Raw genomic sequence first — 23,032 nt, forward strand, 5'->3', positions numbered from 1 at the left:
AAGCAATTCTCCTGCCTCAGCTGGTATTTTTAGAAGAGACGGGATTTTGCCATGTTGGCCAGGCTGGTCTGGAACTCCTGACCTCAGGTGATCCACTTGCCTCAGCCTCCCAAAGTGTTGAGATTACGGGCGTGAGCCACTGCACTCAGCCTCTTCCCAGTTTCATTCTAATATCCTCCTGGTAGCAATTAAGTTCTTGAATTTATTTTATGTATGCCTTTACTCTCTTACACAGACTGATGCATAATAAACATTCAAAATAGATGCATTTTCAAATCCAAGTTCAAATGTAATCCTTTCGTTATATGATGACTTATATAACAATTACTTATTTCCTCTTGAAGATGTTTAAGAAAAGCATAATTGTGTTGTTCCTTTTTAACCTTTATTTTGTTTTTATACAGGCAATTTTATATGATGACAAAGGAGCATGTTTGGAGAGTGTGTTCCTTAAATGCCTTGAGGTATTTTAGTGTGTTTATCTTATTTTTAAGTTATTATTTAAAAATCTCTTTAAATCCTTTATGAATATTGTTAATGTAGTCATAATACTAATAATTATAGTTAGTATTTGTTGAACGTTATAACTAGACTTTGTGCTAAAACCTTTTAGATATGTTTCCTTTAATCTCTACAACTGATTTTTTATAATCTAAAAAAAAACCCTGGTTTTTATAGATTAGGAGTGCAGTGCAGAAAGGTTAAGTAACTTGCTCATGTTCATAGAGTTACAGTGGTAGGAAGGCTGAGATTTGATCCCGGGAGGTGATTCTAGAGTCTAATTCTACTACATGATTTTTTCATAGGCAGAGGTCTACTGTGGGAAATTTTTTGTGACATATTCTCATTTAAGTATAATATTCTCTCACCTAAAAACAGAACTACCATTCAACCCAAGAGAACTATAACTGGGTATATACTGAAAGGAATATAAGTTGTTCTGCCATAAAGACACATGCATGTTCATTGTAGCACTATTCATAGTAGCAAAGACACGGAATCAACCTAAATGCCCATCAGTGATAGACTGGATAAAGAAAATGAGATACAAATATACCATGAAGTACAGCCATAAAAAAGAATGAGATCATGTTCCTTTACAGGAATATGAATGGAGCTGGAGGCCATTATCCTTAGCAAACTAATGCAGGAACATAGAAGACCAAATATTACATGTTCTCACATGTAAGTGGGAGCTAAATGATGAGAATGTATGGACACAGAGGGGAACAACAGACACTGGGGCCTACTGGAGGATGCAGAGAGGGTAGGAGGAGGAAGAGGATCAGAAAAAATAATGGGTACTAGGCTTAATACTTCGGTGATAAAGTAATCTGTATAATAAACCCCCATGACACGGGTTTACCTATATAACAAACCTGCACATGTACCCCTGAACTTAAAAGTTAAAAACAAGTATGTAAATAAGGTATTCTATCAAATATGTAGTTTGTGTTTTTCCTCTCAAAGAGGAAAAGCATAGAAAGAGAACTAAAGGCATATTTTAGTGAAGAATTAGGATATTAAAGTTGGTCATTCTGGGTTCATTTCCCAGTTATAAATACTTCCTGGCCCACCTAAACTCTGTATCTAACTTCTCTGATGTAAAATGTAATCTAACTTCTCTGATGTAAAATGTAGATCACAGACAGACTTTACTTACAGGGTCAGTCTGAAGGTTAGAAATAACTTTTGTAAAATGCCTAGCAGTTTTAGTTAGTATAGTGATTCTTTTTTTTTTTTGAGTTGGAGTCTCCCTCTGTTGCCCAGGTTGGAGTGTAGTGGCACAATCTCGGCTCACTGCAGCCTCTGCCTCCTGGGTTCAAGTGATTCTCCTTCCTCAGCCTCCCGAGTAGCTGAGATTACAGGTGTGTGCCACCATACCCAACTAAGTTTTTGTATTTTTAGTAGAGATGGTGTTTCACCATGTTGACTAGACTGGTCTTGAACTCCTGAACTCAAGTGATCCACGTGCCTTGGCCTCCTAAAGTGCTGGGATTACAGGCATGAGCCACTGCACCTGGCCTAGTACAGTGATTCTAAATGTGTTAAAATGGATACTATGATGATGATGATGTTTAATTTTGGCCATAGGATTTAATTCATTTTGAAATTTTACATGACATCAGTAGTGGTTATGGTACTTTTATATATTTTTAGAAGGGTCTAGGAGAATCAGTATCTTAGTATATGGTTTGATTGGTGGTAACTACTATTATTTCATCTTAAAAATCATTTTGGGCCGGGCGCGCTGGCTCACGCCTGTAATTCCATCACTTTGGGAGGCCGAGGCGGGTGGATCACCTGACGTCAGGAGTTCAAGACCGGCCTGACCAACATGGAGAAACCCCTTCTCTACTAAAAATACACCCGCCTCGGTCTCCCAAAGTGCTGGGATTACAAGCATGAGCCACTGTGCCTAGCAATAATCTTATTTTTATGCTGCAGTCAGAGGTGGTGGCAAGTACTACATTTACTCATTAATGTGATTAAAATGCATTTTTAGAATATGATTATTTAAGCAACTGTAATGATTTATAATAATGTTTAATTTGTGATAATTATGAGTATCTTATTCATTTAAAGATATATAGTTGCTAATAACTCTAATTTTTGAAAAGTTACACTTAGCTGTATGGATTCTAAGTGAATTGCTTGAGAGGAGGCATTTTTTTTTTTGTCTTTGTATCCCTAGTATGTAACAAGGGGCCTCATATAAGTCCCCAGTATGTAATATTATTTACTAATTTAATTTTGTTTTTAGAGACATTGTCTCACTCTGTCATCCAGGCTGGAGTATAGTAGTGTGATCATAGCTTACCGCAGCCTCAAACTCCTGGGCTCAAGGGATCCTTCCACCTCAGCCTTTCAAGTAGCTGACACTATAGGAACATGCCACCATACCTGGCTAATTTTTTTTTTTTTTTTTTTTTTTTGAGACAGGGTCTCACTCTGTCACCTAGGCTACAGAGCAGTGGTGTGATAACCGCTCACTGCAGTCCTGACCTCCTAGGCTCAAATCATCCTCCCACCTCATCCCCCCAAATAGCTGGGACTATAGGTGCATTCCACCATGCATGGCTAATTTTTAAAAATGTTTTTTGTAGAGACGGGTCTTGCTATGTTGACTAGGGTGGTCTTGACCTCCAGGCTTCAAGCATTCCCCCTGACTTGGCGTCTGAAGTGCTGGGATTACAGGCATAAGCCATCCCATCCTGTCGGGCTAATTTAATATAAAAATTTTTTGTAGGGATAGGATCTGAATATTTTGCCCAGGCTGGTCTCATACTCTTGGCTTCAAGCAGTCCTCTTGTCTTGGTCTCCCAAAGTCTTGCGATTACAGGTGTGAGCTACCACACCTAGCTCTAATGTGTGTTGTTGAATAAACAAATTAGAGAAATTTAAAAATTATATTATTGTCCTTTTTTGTGCTTATTGATAGTTAATGAGTACATAATAAAAAATAATTGAAGACTTTAGTTACTGATTTATTCGTTCAACACCTATTTATTGAACACCGATTGTGTCTTAGTGCTAGTGAGCATCCTGGAATACATAGATAATCAAATAATTAGATGTATGTGATTTTGACATTTATTCTTTTAGGTGAAACCTGGAGATGAATTAGAAAGTGATCGATACTTAATCACAGTTGAAGAAGTTAAAGTTGCTGGAGCCATAGGTATTGTTAAGCAGAATGTCAATAAAGAAGCACCAGAGTTAAATTCAAGGAGATTTATATCCTCTGGCCGATCTCGTGGATGTCAGCCTTCTGGCTTAAAAAGGAAGTTTACTGTAAGTTTTGGTGTGGAAAATAATACATCAAAATATATTTATTAAATTGTCTCAAAAAGTGGTGAATTTCGAAGTTATTGTACTCTGTCATTCAAAGGGCACCTCATAGTATACTTAGGTAGAAAGGAAATAAACCCTACTTTGAAAAATCTTATTACAAATGAATGTATTTTAACAAACTTTAAATCTGAAATATTACTTTACCTTAGGCAAAGCAGAAACACTCCTTCATCTTTTTTTTTCTTAGCCAGTTCACTTCACATTTTCTTTATGGGTAGTGGTACAGCTAACAGTTATTTTACTATTTTCAGGATTTTCAAGGACCACGTCAGGTTCCGAAGAAAATGGTTATTACGGAAAGTGGTGAATCAGCTGTATCACATGATGCTAAGAAACCTGGCTCTACTATTTTTTCTCCATTCTACAGCATGCCTCCTTTGTTTCCTACTGTTGGCAATAAAGATGTAAATAATATACTGGCAGACCCTGAGAACACTGTGACTTACAAGAACAGAGAGAGAAATGCCATGGATTTTTCTTCAGTTTTTTCTCCATCTTTCCAGATTAACCCAAAAGTGCTGTGTGAAGAAAAGTATTTTTGCTCTCCTATCAATTCTGGAAATAAGCTTTCAGACTTACTGACCAATGAGCCTGTGAAAAGAGATAGTTTGTCATCTCACTGTTCAGGAGTTTCACAAAACATCAGAAGCAAAGCACAGATATTAGCTCTTCTGAAGTCTGAATCATCTAGTACATGTGAGGAACTAAATTCTGAGATGACAGAGCGTTTTCCTCAAAAACAACCACAGGGAAGTTTAAAAATTGCTACTAAACCAAAGCACCTAATTCAACAGGAAGAGTGTGCTGAGATGAAGAGCACAGAAAATTTATACTACCAGTATCAATCAGAAAATACCATGAGAAATAAAAGCCGGTGGGCCATGTATTTATCCTCACAGAGTTCACCTATACGTTCTACTGTAGATGGGAATGATACAGAAAGGAAAACCAAGGCCCAGGAAGATGATATAAATTATAATTTGAAAGACCTTTCATTACAAAAAAATACACAGTTCTTTGAAACATGTGCTGAAGAGGGGAAAAAGTATAATGTAGACAAGTCAGTCGGTAATAATGATCAATCCTGGAATCAGGAAGTAAAATTACAAATTCCTTCATTCAGTGAAAGCAGTAGCTTACAGGTTACTTGTAGCAGTGCAGAAAATGATGGTACATTGTCAGAATCTGACATTCAAGAAGATAATAAAATATCTTTTAATCAAAATGACAAGGTCTGCATTAAAGGATCAGTTCTCATTAAAGAAAATGCTCAGGAGGTAAATACATGTGGAACACCAGAAAAGGAGTATGAACAATCAGAGTCATCTCTGCCGGAACTGAAACATCTCCAAGTTGAATCTAGTAATAATTCTAGAATCTCTGATGACATTACAGACATGATTTCTGAAAGTAAAATGGATAATGAAAGTCTTAATAGTATTCATGAATCACTGAGTAATGTAACACAACCATTTTTGGAGGTAACTTTTAATCTGAACAATTTTGAGACCAGTGACACTGAGGAGGAATCACAGGAAAGCAACAAAATTTCCCAGGATTCAGAGAGTTGGGTAAAGGACATTTTGGTTAATGATGGCAATTCATGTGTTCAGAAGAGGTCTGAGAATACAAACTGTGAAGAGATTGAAGGTGAACATTTACGACTCTTAACATCTGTTAGTGGCAAACCTACAGTGACATTTCCTGTTAAAGAGACTCTGCCATCACAGTTTTGTGATAAAACTTATGTGGGTTTTGACATGGGAATTTGTAAAGCTGAAAACACTGGAAAAGAAATGGAGGAGTATAGTGACACATGGAGCAATTTTCAATCTTTCAAGTGGACTGATGCTGTACACATAGATAATAAAGAAGATTCTAATAAACCTATTCAAGAAGTCAGAAGTAACTATGATTTTGCTTTACTCCCAAATAAATCTAAAGGTATAAACATGAATTTACATATTCCTCATATTCAAAATCAGACTGCTGAAAACAGTAATCTATTTTCAGAAGATGCTCAACCTCAGCCTTTTATTTTGGGAAATGACTTAGACAAAAATGTTGAACATGTTTTACCCTCAACTTCTAGTAGTGACAACAGTGTCCAACTATTAAATACCAATCAGAATCACTCTGAATGTATTGAACTTGATAAATCAAATACCCACATTTCCAATTCTTTGTTTTACCCACTGGGAAAAAAGCATCTTATTTCCAAAGACACAGAAGCACATATATCTGAACCTGAAGATTTGGGAAAGATTAGAAGTCCACTCCCTGACCATGTTGAGGTTGAAACTGCCAGAGAAGGCAAACAATACTGGAATCCTAGAAATTCTTCAGAACTTTCTGGATTAGTAAATACCATTTCTATTTTAAAGTCACTATCTGAACACCGTACTGCTTTAGACAGTTTGGAAATATTGAGAAAGAAAAATACTGTCTTTCAGCAAGGAACTCAACAGACATATGAGCCAGATAGCAGTCCTGAAGGTTAGAATTGCGTGTCTATTTTGGATTGTTTTCTTTATAGCTCAAAGAGCTATAAAGAAAGAAGATAATAGTTCTGGGTGCTACATTAAAGAATTACATAATGTTTAAATAGGTAATACATGTACTTAGTAAAACCAATGTTAATAGAGAATAATACCAATGAAAAGTCCCCATCCGGCCGGGCGCGGTGGCTCAAGCCTGTAATCCCAGCACTTTGGGAGGCCGAGACGGGCGGATCACGAGGTCAGGAGATCGAGACCATCCTGGCTAATACGGTGAAACCCCGTCTCTACTAAAAAATACAAAAAAACTAGCCGGGCGAGGTGGCGGGCGCCTGTAGTCCCAGCTACTCGGGAGGCTGAGGCAGGAGAATGGCGTGAACCCGGGAGGCGGAGCTTGCAGTGAGCTGAGATCCGGCCACTGCACTCCAGCCCGGGTGAGAAAGTGAGACTCCGTCTCAAAAAAAAAAAAAAAAAGTCCCCATCCAACCACATCCCTCAGTCTACCCTTCAGAATTAGCTACAGTTTTCATCTAGGATATCCTTCCATAAACATTCTATGCATGTATAAGCGTACATTGGCACATTTAAGTTAATATATGTCAAAAAATGTACATATATATGTACGTATGTGTGTGTATGTGTGTATTTTTTTTTTTTTTTTGAGACAGTCTCACTGTCACTCAGGCTGGAGTGACTCACTGCAGCCTCTGCCTCCCAAGTAGTTGGGATTACAGGCATGCACCACCATGCTTAGCTAATTACATCTATTCTTATTATTCATTTTTGGACAGGTACTAGGGAATACATTTTTTTTTTAAAAAGTGAGTTCATATTGATACCTCTAATTCCAATCCTATACCAGAGAGTTCTTTTCCCTCTTTCCTCTGTTCCATAATTGTGTCTGTCTTTTTTTCTTTTTAGGACAGAGTTTCACTCTTGTTACCCAGGCTAGAGTGCAATAGCACGATCTCAGCTCACTGCAACCTCCACCTCCTGGGTTCAAGCGATTCTCCTGCCTCAGTTTTAGAGATACTTCAAAGTTCTCTTTATAGGAATTAATCATTTCTCATTCCCATGAGTAATGTATGAGACTGGGTGTTTCTCCACAGCCTTGCCAATTGTGTATTGCCCAGCTTTTGAATGTTTGCCATTCTGATAGATGAGCAATGGCTTTTCAGTGTATTTTTTATTTTATTTATTTATTTAATTTTATTTTATTTTATTTTGAGACGGAGTTTCACTCTTGTCCAGGCTGAAGTGCAGTGATGTGATCTCAGCTCACTGCAAACTCTGCCTCCCAGGTTCAAGCGATTCTCCTGCCTCAGCTGGGATTACAGGTGTGTCCACCACACCTGGCTAATTGTGTATTTTTAGTAGAGATGGTTTCACCATGTTGGTCAAGCTGGTCTCGAACTCCTGACCTCAAGTGATCCACCCACATCAGCCTCCCAGAGTGCTGGCATTACAGGCATGAGCCACCACTTCTGACCTTTTCAGTGTTATTTTAAATTTGTGTTTTTACTACTACAGGTGAAATTGAGCATCTTATGTTTAAACATCGTTTGTATATATTTTTCCATGAACTATCTTTTCTGTCTACCCTTTTGTCTGGCTTTTTAATTCTTGATTTGTAGAGTTCTTTATATATTAGAGATATTAGCCCTTTATGATATATGTTGTAAATGTTTTCTTTCAGTATGTCATTGATCTTTTGACTTTCCTTATGGTACACTGGCAACAGCATTGTATTTTAAAGAATATAATAGTAAATAATATACATTTGAATGTAAATGAACAATGCACTACTTTCAAAAGGTAAAATTGAACTTTGAGTATCTCATGTGATTCCTGAGAAAAATATACATAACTTATTGTACCTACTAAAATGATTATTTGAAATGTAGTTAAGTTTGAAGATAATTGTTAGTTTGTTTTCTAAAATATTAAAAGTAGCCGGACACGGTAGCTCATGCCTGTAATCCCAGCACTTTGGGAGGTCAAGGTGGGTGGGTCACCTGAGGTCAGGGGTTCGAGACCAGTCTGGCCAACATGATGAAACCATGTCTCTACTAAAAATACAAAAAATTAGATGGGCATTGTGGCAGGCACCTGTAATCCCAGCTACTCGGGAGGCTGAGGCAGGAGAATCCTTTGAACCCGGTAGGTAGAGGTTGCAGTGAGCCGAAATTGCGCCATTGCACTTCTGGGCAATAAGAGTGAAACTCCCATCTCAAAAAAAAAAAAAAAAAAAAAAGTAAAAAGCTTTAATGAAAAATAAATATGAGTAGATAAAGTTATATAATATCATATAAGAACATAAAGTTCTAGCGTGAAGATTTAGGGATTATAGAATTTAGTTTTGAAGACCAGGTGGTGGCTCACGCCTATAATCCCAGCACTTTGGGAGGCTGAGGTGGCCAGATCACCAGAGGTTAGGAGTTCAAGATTAGCCTGGCCAACATGGTGAAACCCCATCTCTAATAAAATATATAAAAATTAGTCGGGTGTGGTGGTGGGGACCTGTAATCTTAGCTACTGGGAGGCTGAGGCAGGAGAGTAGCTTGAACCTATGAGGTGGAAGTTGCAGTGAGTAGAGATTGTGTCACTGCACTTTAGCCTGGGTGACAGAGCAAGACTCCATCTCAAAAAAAAAAAAAAAAAAAAATTTGGGAAACCAACTTGTTTCTCTCATCAAGTTGGAAAGAAAATTACAGTTGATTCTGATTATTTGCAATAGTTCTGTGAAGTCACTGCAAACATGTAATTAGTAAACAATAAACCTTGCTCCTATGGGAAATACAGGGTTAGGGTCCTGCAAGCCTGTGGTCAGAACATTTTCATTAATTTGTGAATACATAACCTTGTTTTATGTATGTTTCTGCTTAAAGAACCTTATTTAATATATATTATTGATTCATTAACATTGAACTCATAGCCAACAGCCATGTAACTTACCTGTAAAAAACTTACCTAACACACTTATAAGGAATATCACAGTCTTGCCCTTGGAACACTAGACAGCACTATTCTTAGGGGCCTTTTTTTTTTTTTTTTTGACACAGAGTCTCAGTTTATTGCCTGGGCTGGAGTACAGTGGGGCGATCTTGGCTCACTGCAACCTCTGCCTCCTGGGTTCAAGCAATTCTCCCACTTCAGCCTCCCGAAGAGCTGGGACTACAGGCGTGTGCCACCATACCCAGCTAATTTTTATTTTTTTATTAGAGATGGGGTTTCGCTATATTGGCCAGGCTGGTTTGAACTGACCTCAGGTGATCCGACTACCTCAGCCTCCCAAAGTGCTGGGATTATAGATGTGAGCCACGGCACCTGGCCTCTTTGGGGACATTTTAAGTAGTGAAGTTACCAATAAATAGCACAAAAATGAAAAATGTGGCACTAAACGGCCATGAAAAAGATAATTGTTTACAACATAAGCTAAACCAAGAAGCCAGAGTGTTGCCTTGAGAACATGCGTTTCAGGCAATTTGTTTTTTGCTGCTTTATGTATGTCTGCAAAGACCATGAAAGTATAGCAAATACTGATTTAGGGGTTACAAATAAACTGTAGGGAGTAGGCAGAATCCATGAGTAATGATCGACTAAATTCGCTTTTTTGATATAAATATATTTCTCTAAAAAGAATTAAGTTGGTTGCTTGAGACAGTTTGAGAAGATTGAATCACTAGAGTATAACGTACTTTTATGACGTTTAAAGCAAAATTAGAGAAGAATAACTTTTGCTACCAATTTAGAATGTGTGAAAGTGTTAAATTTCTAAATTTGTTGTGAGATAATTGTATATAGCTTAGAAATGTTAATTTAGAATGTTTTTCTGGAGCAAAGGCAGTAAAGGAAAACAACATCAATTTTCATCCAGTGTTTTTAAAAACTTTAGAAATGTCAAGTTCCAAAATTATTGTTTAGTTTATTTTATTCTGAATTTTAGCAGGAAAATAATGAAATCATAAATAGCAATAGCCTAAAAATGAAGTTTACACTAGTTATAGCTATGATTTTTTGCCATAATTATCACTTAAAATTAGTCTTTTTGTGATTTTAGAAGAGAGAGATGATTGAATATGTACTTTTTTAAGAAAAAAAAATTCTATTTTTAAATGGATACCTGATAAGCTGGCAAAACTAGCCACCCTGCACTCCTTTCCATTCTGCATACTTGCCAAGTTTTCTGCTGTTTTGTGTTCAGCCTTTTACCTGAACACTTTTACCCTTGTCATAGCTGAATTTTTTCTTCAAGTCTCAACTTAAATGTTACTTCCCATGAGAAACTTTTCTAATTCCTGTATCAAAAATCGTTCTGTATCATATCACTGTTCAATGAGATACCCTTTTGTATCATAGTCTGAATTTGTCTGGTTTAGTTATTTGTCTTTTGTGTCTCTCTTTTTTCAAGGAATTTTTTTTTGTCATCTTCACTGCTGTTTCCCTAGTTTTTGGCACACTGCACTTGGAAAATAATTGTTGAGTGAATTTTTTAGAATATAGAATTTTTTTCTTAAGCCATAGTAAAAATGGGTTTAAGATAGACTAGAAATAGCATGAAGTGCTGTTTTTCTTTTTTCTTTTGTTTGAGACATGGTCTCACTGTCACCCAGGCTGTGGCCTGGGTGGAGTGCAGTGGCGCAACCTTAGTTCACTGGAACCTCCACCTCCCGAGTTCAAGTGATTCTCCTGCCTCAGCTTCCCGAGTAGCTGGGATTACAGTTGTGCACCACCATGTCTGGTTAATTTTTGTATTTTTAGTAAAGACGAGGTCTCACCATGTTGGCCACGCTGGTCTTGAAATCCTGGCCTCAAGTGATCTACCTGCCTTGGCCTCCTAAAGCGCTGGGATTACAGCCTTGAGCCACCATGCCTGACTCGGTTTTTCTTGTCTATGTTTGCACATAGCAACAGTATACTGGGAGTCTTGACTTCCTTGTTCCTAACAGTTGTCCAGTACTTCATTTTAGCATTTTAGCATTTTTAGCATAGGTTATTAACTATTGGGTTAGTATTTATTTTTTAATTAGTGTAAAAAAGGAGTACAAGGAAACATTCCTACTATTGACTTAGAAAGTAAAAGGCTTTCATTTTAAATATTTTAAATTTTATCATAAAATGTTTTAGTCTAAACAGAACAGTACAGTGAATCCTCAAATGCTACTTTCTAAATTGAACAATTAACCAAGATCGTCTGATCTTAAAATTTAAGTTATATTCCTTGCTTCAGTTTTAGGAATAAGTTAAATTTTAGAGTACTGCTATATATAACAATGATATGATTATTTCTTTTCTCCATTACAGTGAGGAAACCATTTATTACAGTAGTTTCACCAAAGTCTCCTCATCTGCACAAGGATTGTCAACAGGTACAGGTTTTTTCTCTAAGAATATGTTCTTTTATTTTGATAAGAACTTTCTATAATTTGTAATAGAATTATAGTAATATAGTCCCAGGCTATCTTGGTTCATGACTCCTCCTGTATCTAATTTTTTCATTGCCTTCCTCAGCCAGAAGAAATACCTAACAGTTGTGTTTATTATGTAGTTAGTAGTATTAAGCAACTCAAGTATTTCCTATGTTAGCATTTTGTTTGTTAAAAAACACAGTTACATGGCTCGGCGCAGGGGCTCACGCCTGTAATCCCAGCACTTTGGGAGGCCGAGGCAGGCAGATACCTGAGGTCAGGAGTTCGAGATCAGTCTAGCCAATGTGGTGAAACCCCATCGCTACTAAAAATACAAAAAGTAGCCAGGCATGGTGGCATGTGCCTATAATCTCAGCTACTCAGGAGGTCGAGGCAGGAGAATCGCTTGAACCTGGGAGGCGGAGGTTGCAGTGAGCCGGGATCACACCATTGTACTCCAGTCTGGGCAACAAGAGTGAGACTCCATCTCAAAAAAAACAAAAACAAAACCAAAAAAACCCCACAGTTACTAATGGAATGTGTCCCTCTGTTGGGCACTATACGACTTCTCAAACCTTGGAATAGGTTAGGTAACACCACCTTATTTCTTGTTACACATTGATTTTCTTATGATAATTGCTTTTTATCAAAGCAGTTTCTCAGAACTCAGCTTCACAAAGGCATGATGTCATCGAAAGAAATGTAGCAAGATCTGATATAGAAACAGACCTGGAGTTAGTAGTTCATTAGGTGTCAGACAGATGTCAGGTGATACTGTTTCCCTACATGTAAAACACCTTGTGGAGCTCCTGTGGGTTCATTGTGCCACCTCAGAGTACCTTGTTGCACAGTTTGGGAACCATGGTAGTTATATAAAAAATAATAATTCTAATTAGGATGAATTGAAATTCTAGGATAAATCATCTAGATGACTGTTTCTAACTCAATGGGGATGCCATTAGCACTTCTGGAGGGTCATTTCTTTCATTATATGGCACTGGTCTTTCTACAGACATGTTTGGAACAAAAGCAAGTAGAATGTTTCACTTGCCTCCTTTTATTTTGTTTTATTTTTTTTTGAGATGGAGTCTCTTTTGCCCAGGCTGGAGTGCAGTGACACCATCTTGACTTACTGCAGCCTCTACCTCCCAGGTTCAAGTGATTCTCCTGCCCCAGCCTCCCAAGTAGCTGGGATTACAGGTGTGCACCACCACTCCCAGCTAATTTTTGTATTTTTAGTAGAGACGGAGTTTCACCATGTTGGCCAGGCTGATCTCCAACTCCTGACCTCAAGTGATCCACCCGCCTCAGGCTGCCAAAGTGCTGGGATTACAGGCATGAGCCACTAGGCCCGGCCTCACTTGCTTCCTTTTTATATCTTTCTTTATTTTCTATGTTACTGGTCCTTTTTTCCCCTTTTAATAATCTTGATTTTTTTCTTTTTAAATATAGAAAACAGTGAAGAGAAAATAAAATTTACCCTATTTCTCAGAATATTTATTAATGTTTCCAGATTTTTTTGTGTGTCCAGTTAAAAAAAATGGTTAGATTGATGTATATAAATAGTTTTATATCCTTTCCCCTTAATATCATCGTATTACCTCATATTATTAATAATTCTTCTTAAACATACCTTTTAAAAGTTATTTACCATCCATCCTATGCTTTGTCTTGTGCTTTGGACAAATAGTTCTCTGTTTTGGTCATTTAAATAATTTCCAGCATTTTGCTATTATAAGTAACCCTTTAATAAATGTTTTTACACATAAATCATTGTTTGCATTTTAAGTTTTTTCCTTAGATTTGATTCCAGAAGTAGAAGTAATTATTTGGAAGGCTAGGAACAACTTTCTTTCTTGGGTTCTTGATATTTTCTTTTCTTTCTTTTTTTTTGCGACAGAGTCTTGCTCTGTTGCGCAGGCTGGAATGCAGTGGTGCAATCTTGGCTCACTGCAATCTCTGCCTCCTGGGTTCAAGCGATTCTCCTGCCTTAGCCTCCTGGAAGTTGGGACTACAGGCACACGCCACCATGCGCCAGCTAATTTTTGTATTTTTAGTAGAGACGGGGTTTTGCCACGTTTGCCAGGCTGGTCTCGAACTCCTGACTTCAGGTAATCCGCCTGCCTTGGCCTCCCAAAATGCTGGGATTACAGGCATGAGCCACTGTGTCTGGCCATGACATTTTCAAATATAAAAATTTTAATGTTTTACAATTAGAATATTTATTTTACTTCATTTTACTAGTACCCTTCCAAGCTTTTTAAATTCTTGCTAAGTGACAATACTGTTTTATCAGGATTTTACTTTTTATGTATTTTTTTCTTCTGAGACGGGTTATTGCTCTGTTGCCCAGGCTGGACTGCAGTAGCGTGATTGGCTCCTGCAGCCTTGACCTCCTGGGCTCAAGCGATTCTCCTGCCTCAGCCTCCTGAGTAGCTGGGACTACAGGTGCATGCCAGCACATAAGTAACTTTTGTATTTTTTGTAGAGATGGGGTTTCACTGTATTCCCCAGGCTAGTCTCAAACTCATGGACTCAAGCAGTCCTCCAACCCCAGCCTCTAAAGTGTTGGGGTTAGAGGTATGAGCCACAATGCCTGGCCAGTTTTTATTTCATATTAGTGATGGTGTTCTAGTGTTTCTTTTTTTTTTCTTTGTGAGACGGAGTCTCACTCTTGTCGCCCAGACTGTAGTGCAGTGGCGCAATCTTGGCCCACTACACCCTCCTCCTCCCGGGTTCAAGCGATTCTCCTACCTCAGCCTCCTGAGTAGCTGGGATGCGCCACCACACCCAGCTAATTTTTGTGTTTTTAGTAGAGACAGGGTTTCACCATGTTGGCCAGGTTGGTCTTGAACTCCTGACCTCAGGTGATCCGCCCATCTCAGCCTCCCAAAGTGCTAGGATTACAGGCGTGAGCTACCACGCCCAGCCCTAGTATTTCTTAAGTCTAACCGAAATTTATATTTTTGTTTTCTAAATTATTATTGCCTATTGGTTTATCTAAATTAATATTCTCTTCCTAAGATACTAAAAGAAGATGAAGTTGAACTAAGTGAACCACTTCAGTCTTTGCAGGTAAGTTATTTAAAATATAAATTAGCCACTAGACACGGTGGCTCACGCCTGTAATCCCAGCACTTTGGGAGGCTGAGGCGGGTGGATCATGAGGTCAGGAGATCGAGACCATCCTGGCTAACATAGTGAAACCCCGTCTCTACCAAACTACAAAAAATTAGCTGGGCATGGTGGCAAGTACCTGTAGTCCCAGCTACTCGGAAGGCTGAGGCAGGAGAATGGCGTGAACCCGGGAGGCAGAGCTTACAGTGAGCCGATATGACACCACTGCACTCCAGCCTGGGTGACAGAGTAAGACTCTGTATCAAAAAAAAAAAAAAATTAGCCAAATTATATTTGTATATATAGGTATGGCGTGTAATTTTAAGTTTATAAATAAATATAAGTTTGTATTATATATTGTCAGTTTTTGAAATCATTTGTAGTGATATTCATTTAGTATAAACGTACTATATGATCAATATAATTTGGTTAAATAACAGATTATTTACCATGAAGTTAGTTTGCAGACTTGCAAACATTACCAAACCCATGAGTCATTGACAATTAACCCCTACAGCTCTGTTGCCTAAAACAGAACAAAATAAAAAGAAAACACCTGTATTATGGTTACTTGCCATTTTTCATTCTTATGTAACAATATTACACATATAAAATTATAAACAATTGGCAACTACAAAATTTAGCTTACAAATGATCACATTTTGTCTTTTTTTCACTTGGAAAATAAGGCTTAATTTTTTTTTTTTTTTTTGAGACAGAGTTTCACTCTTGTCACCCAGGCGGGAGTGCAATGGCACGATCTCAGCTCACCGCAACCTCCGCCTCCCAGGTTCAAGCAATTCTTCTCCCTCAGCCTTCTGAGTAGCTGGGATGACAGGCATGCACCACCACGCCTCACTAATTTTGTATTTTTTTAGTAGAGATGGGGTTTCTCCGTGTTGGTCAGGCTGATCTCGAGCTCCCCACCTCAGGCGATCTGCCTGCCTTGGCCTCCCAAAGTGCTGGGATTATAGGCCTGAGCCACCACGCCCGGCCTAGGTTTAAAATTTTTTAAGGACAGGTATCACTATCACTATTTTTTCCCTCAGAATAAGTTGCCACTTAAATATCACATATTTTTTAAAAGTCTGTTAAAACCAGGAGCAGTGGCCTGTGCCTGTAATCCCAGTAACTTAGGAGGCTGAGGCAGGAGGATCATTTGAGCTGAGAAGATAGAGTCCAGCCTGGACCACACAATGTGACATAGTGTGATCCCCTCTTCTTAACAAGACAATAAAATATGCTGTCATCCCACAGTAATGAAAAGGTCTCAATAATCTTTTGCAATAAAATTATTTAAATCTGTTTTAGCTTTAAAATAGGAGTACATTAGTATTTTTGTGATGGCTCTTTTTTTTTTCTTTTTTCAGATGGGTTCTTACTCTGTCACCCAGACTAGAGTGCAGTGGCACAGTCACAGCTCACTGCAGCCTTGACCTCCAGTGCTCAAGCCATCCTCCTCCAGCCTCCCAAGTAACTGGGACCACAGGTGCACAGTACTATGGCTGGATAATTATTTTTTATTTTTTTATTTTGTAGAGATGGAGTCTGACTATATTGTTCAGGCTGGTCTCAAACTCCTGGCCTCAAGTGATCCTCCAACCTCTGCCTCCCAAAGTGCTGGGATTATAGGCATGTTCCCAGCTTATAATGGCTCTTCCTACTACAACTCTCTGAAACAACCTCTTTATGTATGTTGGTGATAGAAGGAACTTTGAAAACAGCGTGTTCTTTGAAGATACCCTTAATGCCACTTCTGCCTCATTTTTAAAAGTATAATTAACTACACATTGCAAAAGAACTATTCCAGCAGAGAAAGTAGTATGCTAATTAATTTTGAAAACTGTATTTTGGAAAATTGTAATTCTGGCTTGGCACAGTGGCTCACACCAGTAATCCCAACACTTTGGGAAGCCAAGACAGGAGTATCATTTGAGGCCAGGAGTTTGAGATCAGTCTGGGCAATACAGTGAGACGCCATCTCTAAAAAAATTTTTTTAAATAAAAATAATTAGGTGGCGTGGTGGCACATGCCTGTAATCCCAGTTACTCAGGAGGTTGAAGCAGGAGGATTACTTGATCCCAGAGGTCAAGGCTGCAGTGAGCAACGATTGTGCCACTTGCAGTCCAGCCTGGGTGACAGAACAAGACCCTGTCTCTAAAAAAAGGGAAAAGAAAATTCTAATTCTGAAATATAGGTTGAATATTTTTAAGAGCTAATTGGTTGGCAGTTGTGCTTATATATAAGTGTTATTAAAGGAAAGTGACCATTTGAAGAAATGTGCTAGTTTACCTCTTCAGTCTATTGGGAAAGTGTTCTTTCTCTGTATTTGTTAAACATTTAAACAATTGCTTTTGTAGTTGAATTCATTTTCTTTGTCCAAGTCATATGAAAAGTTATGGTTATTTTTTATATTACTTGATGAACTAAAAATGACTTGTTGCTGTTGTCAGTATCATGTGTTTTGTGATTGCTAGGAGGTGATTCATTCTTCAAATAGTCAATCGCACGTTTTTAATTTTTCTTCCTTTCATTTCTTGCTCATTTTAAAATAGATGATCTGCATTAACATAGTATTAGGTTTGACAGGTGATTTATTATGTACCTGGCATTTTTTTCTTTTTTTTTTTTTTTGAGATGGAGTTTTGCTTTTGTTGGCCAGGCTGGACAATAGCGTGATCTCAGCTCACCAGAATCTCCGCCTCAAGGGTTCAAGCAATTCTCCTGCCTCAGCCTCCCTAGTAGCTGGGATTACAGGCACATGCCACTACGCCTGGCTAATTTTGTATTTTTAGTAGAGACGAGATTTCTCCATGTTGGTCAGGCTGGTCTTGAACTCCCGACCTGAGGTGATCCGCCTGCTTTGGCCTCCCAAAGTGCTGGGATTACAGGCGTAAGCCACTGCACCCGGCTGTACCTGGCATTTTTTTCTAGTGTTCAAAGATTTAATTAAAAATTTAAAATCAGAATTTTCTAACATGCTAAGTTTTAAAATTAATTAGCATAGTGACTTACTTGCTGAAGTACTCCTTTGCCAGGGAGAGATAGCTTGTATGTGTGTGTAGAGAGAAGCAAGATAGAGATGGCAAGTGTGTTTTCACAGGGCAAACTTGTTTTGTAATTATTTTCCCATCAAAATCATGAACCACCTGTGAAACTATTCTAGCTAACTAGATAACTTACTGGTATTTTATCCTAGTTCTCTTCCTTGGGAAGTAAAGAAGAGACTGCTTTTCTGGCTGTTATTCCTAAACAAATAGAGAGAAAAACCTGTGACCCTAAGGTAAAATTTGTGAAGAACATCAATTTCTTTAACCAACTATATTTTCTTTTCTTTTTTCTTTTTTTTTTTAAAAAAAAACAACAACAACAACTAAACTATCAGAGTTTTCACAGGCAGAAGGTTAGTAGCATAATAAATGTTTTTTTTTTTTTGAGACGGAGTCTCGCTCTGTCACCCAGGCTGGAGTGCAGTGGCTGGATGTCAGCTCACTGCAAGCTCCGCCTTCCGGGTTTATGCCATTCTCCTGCCTCAGCCTCCCAAGTAGCTGGGACTACAGGCACCCACCACCTCGCCCGGCTAGCTTTTGTATTTTTTTTAGTAGAGACGGGGTTTCACCGGGTTAGCCAGGATGGTCTCGATCTCCTGACCTCGTGATCTACCCATCTCGGCCTCCCAAAGTGCTGGGATTACAGGCTTGAGCCACCGCGCCCGGCCTAATAAATGGTTTTAAGAACAAGAAAAACTAATGACTCCTGATCCCTTTTTTGGTCTTGAACTTTCTCTATACTACTAATGAACTAATAATACAGTGTTTACATTATCCCTCCATACATAGGATACACTGGGGGTTGGACACAAAGTCATGTAGAGTACAATTAATGAATACTCTGTGGGGAAAAAAATGAGTATCTTTATACCCTTTAACTTATTATAGTCTATTCTACCACTTATACTTCTGAGTATATGGAAGTATATGTAACCAAGCTCTAAGTAGTGCTGCCTATTCTATGTAAAAAATTAACAAAGACAACAACATAAAAATGGATGGGTTTTGTAAATAGCAGTTCTACTACTAAAACCCAATACACCCTGGAAGAGATCTACATGGCAGCATAGAAGGCAAGGTGCCTATTTTGGCCAGGCATGGTGGCTCACACCTGTAATCCCAGTACTTTGGGGGGCCAAGGCGGGTGGATCACTTGAAGCCAGGAGTTCAAGACCAACCTGGCCAACATGGCAAAACCCCGTCTCTACTAAAAATACAAAAACTAGCCAGGTGTGGTGGTACACACCTGTAGTCCCAGCTATTCTGGAGGCTGAGGCATGAGAATCACTTGAACCTGGGAGGTGGAGGTTGCAGTAAGCCAACTGCGCATTGTGCCACTGCGCTCCAGCCTGGGTGACAGAACGAAATTCTGTCTCAAAAACAAAAAAGGAAAACAATGTACCTGTTTCCTTATGGGGAGTATACATTACCCATCAGACAAAGCAGAAGCAGAAATATATAGAATCTTTGACAGTTGAGACTCATTTTTATTACAATGTTTATTTTTAAATTCAGAAGAGTATTTTCCACCAAAGTCCTATTAAAGGGCATTTAAATTAGATTTTCTTTCAAATGTGTAAGGTACAGTTCTTCATTTTGAATGAGTATATTCAATTATATATTACTGTCATTTTGTTAAAATGAATTAATCCTTTATCTACATTCCTTTGACTCTCTTATCAGTCTTATTTTCCACATTTTGGGTAGGCTTTACTTTGTATGGAGTAAAATCCTAGAACCCCCCAGGGGCAGCAGAGAAAGCCATTTGAAGCCTGAAAACAGACTGAGTGAAAGGACCTCTCTAAGGAACATGTCTACATTGGAATCACACTCTTAGGCTTTGCTCTCAGAGCAGTAGGATGTCACATCTTTCTACTGAGAGGCAGAGTCCACCACCCATCCTGCAGTTGAGCCTGATATTTTACAAAACCCCTAAGTAAAGAGAAATGCTGTTTGCGTTCTTTCTCATTCTTCCCTGTTACTGGCTGTTTATTGATTGCTTCCTGTATACCAAGTATACTGTTAAATATAGGTGGTACCTAGATGAAGCAAAAAGTCTCTGCTCTCAAGGGGCTTAAAGTACAGTTAGTTTAGAAATAAGGAGAAACTTCATTGTAGTATGAAGTTGTAAGTCTATAACATGCAGTATTGTATGTAATACATAGTTGTGTAATATATAGTGGAAGCATAGAGAAACAACTAAATATTTCTGGCTTAATTACCCATTATTATACTCATCTTTATGATTATAATAAAATTATACTTATTCATTTTTTCCCCTTCATTGGCTATGAATCATACTTTTTTTTTTTTTTTTTTTTTTTTTTTTGAGACGGAGTCTCTCTGTGTCACCCAGGCTGGAGTACAGTGGTGCGAAGTTGGCTCACTGCAACCTCCGCCTCCTTGGTTCAAGCAATTCTCCGGCCTCAGCCTCCTGAGTGGCTGGGATACAGGCGCCTACCACCACGCCTGGCTAGTTTTTTTATTTTTAGTAGAGATAGTGTTGGTCAGGCTGATCTTTAACGCCTGACCTCAAGTGATCCACCCACCTTGGCCTCCCAAAGTGCAGGAATTACAGACGTGAGCCACCATGCCCAGCCTAAATCATACTTTTTAATGTTGAAGTTAAATGCAGTTAAATCAATGCCCTTTGAATTTGTTACCCATACATATGTTTTAGGATAAGAGGAGAATTTCCTGGTTTTCAGCATTAGTTCCTGGTAATTATTTACAATAATTCCTGTTATAAGAAGTGAATTAGGTATTATGTTCTGTGTGTTTACTTTGTGAATATATGTGTCAATATATAGTTATGCAGTTCTTATTTTTAATGATTTATCTGTAGCCTGTTGAGTTTCAAGGACATCAAGTAAAAGGATCAGCTACTAGTGGTGTAATGGTCAGAGGACACAAGTCACAGCTAGGATGCAGTCAGTTTCCAGACAGCACTGAGTATGAAAACTTTATGACAGAGACACCAGAGTTACCTAGCACGTGTATGCAGATTGGCTTCTTGCAGGTAAAAATATTTTTATAGTTGCATTTTGCCAAATCATTTTCTTTCTGTTAATACTACATTTTGTAAAAATAATATAGTTGTTTGTACAGTTATAAGTTAAAAAGGAGTACAGTAAATTGACAAGAAGCAAAATATCGCAAGTAAAACTAAATAACAAAAGTATTTTACTTGAAAGATATATTACCTTTTTAGGATTGGGAGTTTAGTAGATTACTTTTCACTTCAGAGAAGACTAGGAATTCATGATAAAAGCAAACAGGTAGATTACACAGAGAAATACTCATCTGTTTAACATCTAATAGATTTTTTTTCTTCTGATATTCCCCTTCTGTCTTTAAATATGACACTGAGTACCTCTAATTGCTACCAAAGGCAGATTTCTGGGGATGAAAGTAGAGGTCATGAGATGAGAATGATAAGCATGTATTTGAAACAGTGTTCATCAAAGAGATTTTTTTTAAATTTCCCTTTTTATTAAAGCATAATACGTATTAGAAGAAATAAAGAAAAAAAGCATAATAAGCATAATACATACAGCAAATAAGTAAATCACCACAAAGTAAACATACTCATATAACCTCCACCTTTAACAAATAGAGCATTATCAGCATCCAACAAGCTCTCCTTCTGCCCCTTTTCAGTCACTACCCTTTTCCCTAAGATATCCACTGTCTTGACTTGTAACCATCTATTAGTTTTGCTTTAAAACTTTATATAAATAGAATCATACACAGTGTATTCTTTGTGTCTGCCCTCTTTTGTTTAATATTGCAGTTTTGAAATTCATTTATGTTGTTGCCTGTGGCTATAATTTATTCATTTTAATTGCTGGTATAGTATTCTGTTGCATAAATGTATCCCAATTTATCCATTCTTCAGATGTTCATGTTATTTGTGTTTAGGGACTATTACAGATACTGCTGCTGTGAACATTCAAGTACCATCATGAACATGTACATATACACACACACGTGAGATACTTCTGTTGGTTATATTACCCAGGAGTAGCATCATTGAGTCACTGGATAGGATATATTTACTTTTAGTACAGAATGCCAAACTGGTTTCCAAAGTGGCATTTATAATTTACATCTCCATTAGGAGTGTATGAGAGTCCCCATCACTCTACATCTTTACCAACACTTGATGCTGACTGTTTTTGGTTTTCAATTTTAGCTGTTCTGGTGGGTATATACTGGTACTTCAGTTGTAATTTTAATTTGCATTTTCCTGCCTGATAGTGAGGTTGGGACCTTTTTTGTATGCCTATTGGCCATCTCTTTATCCTCTTTGATGTAGTGCCTGTTTGGCTTTCTTCCTTTTTTTTTTGAGACGCAGTTTTGTTCTTGTTGCCCAGACTGGAGTGCAATGGCGTGATCTTGACTCACCGCAACCTCTGCCTCCTGGGTTCAAACGATTCTCCTGCTTTAGCCTCCCGAGTACCTGGGATTACAGGCATGTGCCACTTCGCCTGGCTAATTTTGTATTTTTGGTAGACATGGGGTTTCTCCTTGTTGGTCAGGCTGGTCTCAAACTCCTGACCTCAGGTGATCTGCCTGCTTCGGCCTCTCAAAATACTGGGATTACAAGCATGAGCCACCAGGCCTGACCTCTTCCTCATTTTTTAATTGATGTGCTTATCTTTTTTTTTTTTTTTGTTTTTTTTTTTTTTTTTTTTTTTTTTTTTGAGACGGAGTCTCGCTCTGTCGCCCGGGCTGGAGTGCAGTGGCCAAATCTCAGCTCACTGCAAGCTCCACCTCCCGGGTTTATGCCATTCTCCTGCCTCAGCCTCCTGAGTAGCTGGGACTACAGGCGCCCGCCACCTCGCCCGGCTAGTTTTTTGTATTTTTTAGTAGATACGGGGTTTCACCATGTTAGCCAGGATGGTCTCGATCTCCTGACCTTGTGATCCGCCCGTCTCGGCCTCCCAAAGTGCTGGGATTACAGGCTTGCGCCATGATGTGCTTATCTTTTAAAAAACTTTCTGGAATTCTTTATATAATTGGATACATACTCATTGTCAGTTGTATGCTTTGTAAATATCTTTCCTGACCCTTACGTACTTTTTCACTCTTAGTGGTATC

General features: G+C 38.2%; 1 protein-coding gene across 1 annotated transcript in view; it reads left to right on the forward strand.

Moving 5' to 3' along the window:
* ZGRF1 (zinc finger GRF-type containing 1) overlaps window positions 1–23,032 on the forward strand; it is an 82,089-nt gene that overhangs the window by 11,393 nt on the left and 47,664 nt on the right. The window contains 7 exon segments of the mRNA XM_017881366.1: window positions 405–464; window positions 3,607–3,795; window positions 4,107–6,351; window positions 11,658–11,722; window positions 14,786–14,836; window positions 18,079–18,162; window positions 20,775–20,948. Of these exon segments, the coding sequence (XP_017736855.1) occupies window positions 405–464; window positions 3,607–3,795; window positions 4,107–6,351; window positions 11,658–11,722; window positions 14,786–14,836; window positions 18,079–18,162; window positions 20,775–20,948 (2,868 nt within the window).

The sequence above is a fragment of the Rhinopithecus bieti genome, unplaced genomic scaffold, assembly GCF_001698545.2.
Source record: "Rhinopithecus bieti isolate Rb0 unplaced genomic scaffold, ASM169854v2 scaffold_12077, whole genome shotgun sequence".
NCBI lineage: Eukaryota > Metazoa > Chordata > Mammalia > Primates > Cercopithecidae > Rhinopithecus > Rhinopithecus bieti.